General features: G+C 26.5%; 2 protein-coding genes across 2 annotated transcripts in view; one reads left to right on the top strand and one right to left on the bottom strand.

The window, feature by feature from the left end:
- Window positions 1-248: 248 nt before the first annotated feature.
- On the bottom strand, window positions 249-3,774 carry LOC117178502. The gene is made up of 2 exons (XM_033369928.1): window positions 3,558-3,774; window positions 249-515 (listed from the first exon to the last, which is right to left on the bottom strand). Exons 1-2 carry the CDS (start codon window positions 3,600-3,602, stop codon window positions 249-251), a joined length of 312 nt encoding a protein of 103 aa, XP_033225819.1. The 5' UTR covers window positions 3,603-3,774.
- A 321-nt stretch (window positions 3,775-4,095) lies between these two features.
- Window positions 4,096-7,322, top strand: part of LOC117178501 (venom serine protease 34-like) — a 9,061-nt gene continuing 5,834 nt past the window's right edge. Inside the window, exon 1 of the mRNA XM_033369927.1 lies at window positions 4,096-4,125. Within this exon, the coding sequence (XP_033225818.1) occupies window positions 4,096-4,125 (30 nt within the window). The remainder of the gene's footprint in view (window positions 4,126-7,322) is intronic.

The following is a 7,322-nucleotide window of genomic DNA, read 5'->3' as shown; positions in this document are numbered from 1 at the left end:
GGAAGTACAAAATAGGCAATTTCGACTGGGGAGGTGAAGAGAGGGGGAAGAAGTTTAGGACTTGTGGGAGCAAGACTTGGTTGAAGTTTGGGGAGGGGATACAGGAAAGAGGTAATGGGGGAGTAGTAGCTGAATGTAGGGGAAGTAGGAGATGAAAATTTTGAGAGGAAGTTTGAACGACTTAATGGACACCTTAATAGATTACGAAACCCTTTTTTTTTAGGCACACAATGCCTATTTAAACTAATTTATTCATCATTTATTGTTGTTACTATTAAAAAATGTTTTTTTATACCTACCGGTTTTTTCCACCCACATCTACAAGTTTCAGCGGGTTCAATGGCTTGAACATAACAAGCAAATCTTCCTCCGGGAGTGTTCCGGGCAGACTGGAAGGAAATTGCCATTTCCAAACCTTCCGAATCTCTACTAAATGTACCATTTCCGCACAATCGCAATGGGCCTTGTCTTGCGCTTAAGTATACAAGAACTTGATCCAATTGGCAATTATTACTCTAAAAGAAATATTAATTTTATTAGATTCTATATTGATCCATACAGATTTTAAAAATACACTTTATGGATATTTTCGAAAGTTGATTTATTTAAGGTTAGTTATTTATATATTTATTGAAGGAGCATTTTTCTTTTAGGATATCGAAAACATGTTGTCTAGGGAATTTCGTACTTATCTTTTTAAATATTTAATTTTAATTTCAGATCACTTAATTTTAAGTTTGATTACAAGAAAATGTTTAAATAAGTTAATTAATTTAAAATATCACAATACTAGCAGTCAATGCATGCACACGAAGTACGCATTCATGTACCCGGATTTTTATTCACTAACAATAAAAATATAAACAATCAAATGATCCATCAATAAATAACAATTTTATTCAGTTTAATAAATTTTTCAATCAATAATTAATCAATTATAATAAATAATTCAACTTAAAAGCGTCTAATAGTAATTAATTTCAAATTCAAAGTGTTTGAAATTGAAAGGTTTTTAATCAAAAGCTCTCAAAATTGAAACATTTTTTACTATAATTTAAAATTTTTGACGAATTCATGAGAACGAAGTTGAAGTTGTATCATTTCTAATTCAAAGCGTTCAAATTTTAATAACTAATTCTAACTTAAAAATCTCGAAACTGAATGATTTCAAATTAAAATTTCGAAAATAGAATAATTTCAAGAGAAGATTTGAAATTAAAAATTAAATTGAATATTTCTGAGTCGAAGCTTCTGAAATTCTCGAACATAAAATTGTTCTTACGAAAAAAACTCTAGTTTAACATTGACATTAATTAAACCAATTTTTCTAAGATTAAAAGATGATTTCCCCTTTTAAAATGGAAAAATTATATGTAATACTTTTATGTAATAATACCTTAAAAATAGATTATTATAAAAAACGTTCATCATTAAAAGTGATTTTATCTGGAAAATTTTTAAAATGAAAAAACTTGAACAGCGAAACGTTAAAAATTAAACAAATTCGAACTTCATTTAAAATTGATAAAACTTTAATCACAAAGAATTGTGATATCAAACCTATTTTATGCTCTAACGTTTAAAAATCGCAATTATTTTTAATAGATTTAAAGCATTTTAAAATTAACCATTTTGAAATTTTAGATTAAATTATAAATTATTACAAATTTAAAAAATTATTGAATTTCTAAGTTATCAATTTCCAATCGTGTAGTTTTCATGAAGTGATTTAGAATTATGATTCATTCTTCAAATTTCGGAATAAAACATATATTAATTTTGTAATGGTTAATTTTTTTAAATCCTTAAATAAAAATTGAACCATTTCAAGATATTAGATTAAAATTTTTTTTTAAATTATACAAAAGAAGCTTACTATACATGATTTCAATGTTTGAAATTGCACAATTGCAAGCCTTTAAATACTAAATTTTTTTCTTTTGTACTTAATTACAAATGTTAAGTAACTTAGAACATTTTTAAATAAACAAAATTAATTTCCAATTTTTAGCTCTAAAATCTTCTGTTTAATTACAATAAATCCTTTTAACTGATATTTTTTCAACTATCATATATTTTGAATAAATGTTCTACGATTTCAAAAAATTTTAATAATTATTGAATTTTCCTGCTAAAAAGACGAATTTTCTACTTAAAGTTGAATTTACAATCGGAAAATATAAGTTTTTAACAGAAAAGTAATATTTTAACTAAAGAAATTTTAGTTAAAAAAATTAATTTAGAACAATAAAACTAATTTTCAGCAAAATAGTAAAATATTTAACCAAAGAGATAAATTTTCATCTAAAATAATTAATCTTATATCAAAAAAAGATTTATGAAAAACTTGAACAATTTGAAAATTTCAACAAAGATTTTGAAAGATAGATAGAAATCACTTTTGCTTTTTACAAAATATTTGACGTTCAGACAGCAAATGCAGTCATACAACAAAAAAGTTAAACTTTTAAACAAAAAGTTGACTTTTTGCTTAAGAAGATTAATTTTCTTCCCAAAAAGTCGAATTATCAACCAAGTATATGCATTTAAACTGAGAAATATGAATTTGTAGTTATATAATTAAATATTAAACTAAAAAGGATAAATTTTCAAAAAAATGGAATAGTTTAATTTTATGTTAGAAAATTAATTTTCATAAAAAAATGAACCAAATTTTTTAAAAAATATTAAAATTATTAAACAAAGAAATTTGGCTTCAAACAAAAAACTAAATTTCTAGCAAAGTAGTTGAACTTTCAAGCAAGTATTTCAATTTTGCATTAAAAAAGATTTTAATAGACTTGTTGCATTTTCAACAAAATAATTAAATTATCAACCAAATAGAAGAATTTTTAACTAAAAGAGATGAGTTTCAAACCAAAAATGTAACGGGAGACTTTTAAATCAAAAAAATTAACTGTCCACGAATAATAGTTTATATTATATCAGTGTTCTTAAATGAAAAAAAAATCTGAAGCATTTGATTAAAAGTAATCTTATACGAGAATCAAATACTTCAAATTCATTATTCACATAACATTTTGAGGAGGGGTTTACCGAAATGTCACAAATTGTAACAAGAGGGAGGGGAGAGTAAAAAATCGCTAAAAATAGCTTCACGTAATAAGGGGACCCTCCCTAAATATAAAAGATGATGTTATTCTGTTGTCCAGGGTACTAATTAATTTTTGGTATTAAAATAATCAATAGATTCGAGAACTGTTCTAATATTTGTAGAAACAAGAACAAATCTGCAATCAAAAATACTAAACATTTAAATATCAGAAAATAATAGATACCCTGATAAACAATATAACATCATTTACTTAAATTTATATTCTGATTTGGTCAAAATTCTTTAGAGTAAAGTATTCAACAGAAAAAAGTTTCACGTGGTGGATACCCTCCCGCTCATGCATAGTGGCGTTCCTGGCTCAAATCCGGGCTGAAGCAAATTTTTTCTCGCTTCTCCAAAAATATTACACCAGTAATCGACACTATTAATAACTTTATATCTAAAATTGCTCCCTATGCATATTAATTTAATAGTATCTCACCGATGGAACGTCAAATACTTCACAATTCATGTGAATCTGCATCATACTTCTAATATTCCACTGACAGGAATTTTCCCCAGCATATTTATTGGGATAATTTGGACTGGCTATATAATATGACTTCCCTGGTAGTACATTAAGTTGAAAAGTACAACTTGGATCGGCTGCATTACTTGTGTGACCAAAAATAAGCAGGATGCCCAAATAAGTTAAAAGTTCTAAAAAAGATTTAAAAGTAATTAGTATTTCTATATTTAACAAAGAGCCTCAATAAATTCCAACCCTCTATTCACATTAGGGTGGTCCTTATTTTACTATGTATTATATATGAAATTTGTTTTTTTTCCACTCGAGATTCTGGTACAAATGCCCTAAAATGGAATGCCTTAAAATAGAATGCCTTAAAGTAGAATGCCGTAAAATAGAATGTCCTAAAATATAATACCAAAAAATAGACTTCCTTAAAACAGAACGCCCGAAATGCTCAATTCTTAACATAAATAATTTTTTAAAACTTAAAATTTTTTTAATTTTCAAAATGGCAGACCCAATATTCAGAGCCAAAAATGTAATTTTCTTTAATTATTAGCTAAGAATTTTTAAACATTGTAGAAAAATCTACTAAATTATTTTTAAGTGAGTGGTGGACACAAAAGTTAAAAATGTTGAAAAAATTCAAGATGGTGGCCACTTGAATATTCCAAAATAGGTCATTTCCAGTCAAATTTCCAGAAGTTTGTAATAAATAAAAAGTTGCTATCTCACATCGATATTATTCAATGATTATAGAAGTTCCAAATTTAGAAAAAGAATCCAGGTCGGTGGCGAATTCAATATTCCAAAAAGATCTCATTGCTGTAGTTTTTAGTTAAATATTTTTAAATTTTACTTGGAAAAGAAGTACGAATTTATAAATCTTCTTATGGTCCCAAAATTCCTAGATATGAAAAAGGTTCAAGGTGGAGGCCAATTTTATTTTTTAAAATCAACAAATTTGGAAATTTTTCAGATATTCTTCTTAAGATTTGAAAACAACATAAAGTTTTTTGCATTAATTATGGGTCAATATGAGATATGCTCATTTTTAATTTTTTAATTTTTGACGGAAGCTAAGTGCATTAATTAAAAAATTGTTATGTCACACAAATTGATGTGTGAGAAAAAGTTATATTTTTTCACAAATTTCAAAAGACTTTCGATAAAATTTTAAGATTGATTGATTATTAACAAAATAATTAGCCTCCATTTTAGATATTTCCAAAATTTTCGCCTTCACGTTTTTTGAAATTAGTCTTAGATACGTAAATTGACCTTTATTCACAATTTTCCATGTGTTAATCTTATGAGAACTTCAAGTGCCTAGACCGATGGGTAAATACTATCCGATATTAATTAAACTTGAACTACTGAGGGCAAACGATGTCTCAAAATATTGCGAGAAAAAGAACCTAATATAAGTGCATACATTGGTACAAAAGTGTTATTGAAAAAAAAAACAATTTATTTCGTCTAGAAATTTTCATAATCATACTATCAAGTTCTTTTGATCATATCAGCGAGATAAATCTTATGTTTTACTAAAACAATTGTGTAAACAATTAAGATTTAAAAAAGCATACCTTGAAGAGAGAACTGTACCACATATAAAAGATAAAAAAGCACAAGTTCTCTTTTTCCAATAGAGATTTCAACAAAATTTAAATTGTAATAAAAACAGTCTTTCTAAAAATTAGAAAACTAAATTTTAAAAACCTTATAGAAATTGAAAAAATATAAAAACGACATTTTTCTGCTAGAGACAAATTTAACACCTTAAATAACTTAAATCCTTAATTTATCAGAATTCCCTGAATGTCTAAAATATTCTGAATTCCCTAAACAGTCTGTAATCTATGAAATTCTCTGAATTCCCTGAAATACTTGATTATTTAGAATTCCCTCAGTATTGTAACTTCCCTGTATTCTCTGAATTCATTAGTTCTCTGAAATTTTTTATTTTTCTAAATTTCCTGAAATCCTTGAATAATCTGAATTTTCTGAAATTCCTTCCATTCTCAGAATTCCCTAAATGCTCTGAAACCCCGGAAATTCCCCTAATTTCTTGAAAATTTCTGAATTCCTTGAATTCTCTGATTTTCCTCTAATATTCTGAATTATCAGAATTTCTCAAATATTCAAGATTCTTGAAATTCCTTGAATTTTTTTAGTCCTCTGAATTCTTTTAATTCTTCTAAATTTCTAAAAATATATTGAATTCTAGAAATTTCCTGAGTTTCCTAAATGCTCTGAAATTCTGTGTGTGTATCTGTGCGATGTTTTTGTGATTTTTGTGTTTGTGGGATTACGAAGTGATTTACTTCCCCACGATCACCTGATCCTTCTGCGACGGAACGCAACGACCACACAGAGAGGGAGTTGACGGTGGAAGAGAGAGAGAGAGAGAGGAGCTGCACGACATATAAATACTAAGTTTATGCAGGAAAACACATTTGTTTTACCAAATACTGAATGACAAACTTTTAATTTTAATTTCATTTATTTATATATATATATATATATATATATATAAACTTGTTTAAATCATATTCTAAATAATCAGAAATTATGAAAATTTTGAAAAAATCAAAGATGGCGGTTAATCAAATATTCCAAAAACAGGTCATTTCCAGTTAAATTTTTAAACTGTGTTTGGAATGGTGCTTTAAAAGAAGTTTGGTCTTAGACAACATATCCAATTAAAAAAGGGCAGAAGTTCAATTACAGAAGTTCAAAATTTTTTTAAATAATCGAAGATGGCGGCCAATAAAATATTCCAAACAAAGCTCATTTCTTTAGTTTTCAGTTAAATATTTTAAAACCTTACTTTGATAAGAAATTCGAATTTAGAAATCATCTTATGGTGCCAAAGGGCTCAGATATGAAAAAGATTCATGGTGGAGGCCAATTTTCTTTTTAAAAATCAACAAATTTGAAAACGTTTCAGATAATCTTCTTAACATTAAAAAAATATATAAGGTTTTTTTATAATTAGGGGTCAGTATGAGATATGCCCATTTTATTAATTTTTTCATTTTAATTTTTGAATGAAATTAGGTGCATTGATTAAAAAATCGTTATGCGTCAGAAAAAGTTATATTTTTTAACAAATTTCAAAGAACTTTCAATAAAATTGTATAATGGATTGATTTTCAACGAAATAATTATCCTCCATTTTAGATATTTTCAACATTTTCGCCCTCTGAGATCATAGGATGTTTTTTAAAGTTAAACTTATTTTTCTAGCAAAATGAAATAAATATAATTGAAAACAAAAATAGCTAGTTTGCCATTTTTACTTAACCACTATCTTTAATTTTTTCAGAATTATTAATTTTGGGGATCATCGAGTGCAAAACTTATTTTCATAGCAATGTTTGGAAATATTAAATTCAAATCTGAAAAAGCAAGTTGTTTTTGAAATATTTAATCAGCCGCCATTTTTGATTTTTTCAAACATTTAATTTTCCCTCTCACCATTCACTTGATAAAAATATATTCGATTTTTCTATAATGTTTGAAAATTCTCCGTTATTCACGAGAGAAAATACAATTGTTGGCCCTAATCGTTGGGTCCAACATTTTTTAATTTTGTAATATTTCAAGTTTTTTTAATTAGTCTTAATTACGTAAATTGTGGGTCCGGATGCAATAAGGGCACATAAAATTTTTTCGTGCGAAAACGAAGTCCCCTGGAGGCTTTAGAAAAAATTTTCGAATTTTAATTTT

The sequence above is a fragment of the Belonocnema kinseyi genome, chromosome 8 (genome assembly GCF_010883055.1).
Source record: "Belonocnema kinseyi isolate 2016_QV_RU_SX_M_011 chromosome 8, B_treatae_v1, whole genome shotgun sequence".
Taxonomy (NCBI): Eukaryota; Metazoa; Arthropoda; class Insecta; order Hymenoptera; family Cynipidae; genus Belonocnema; species Belonocnema kinseyi.
This window is presented reverse-complemented; position numbering and strand designations above follow the sequence as displayed.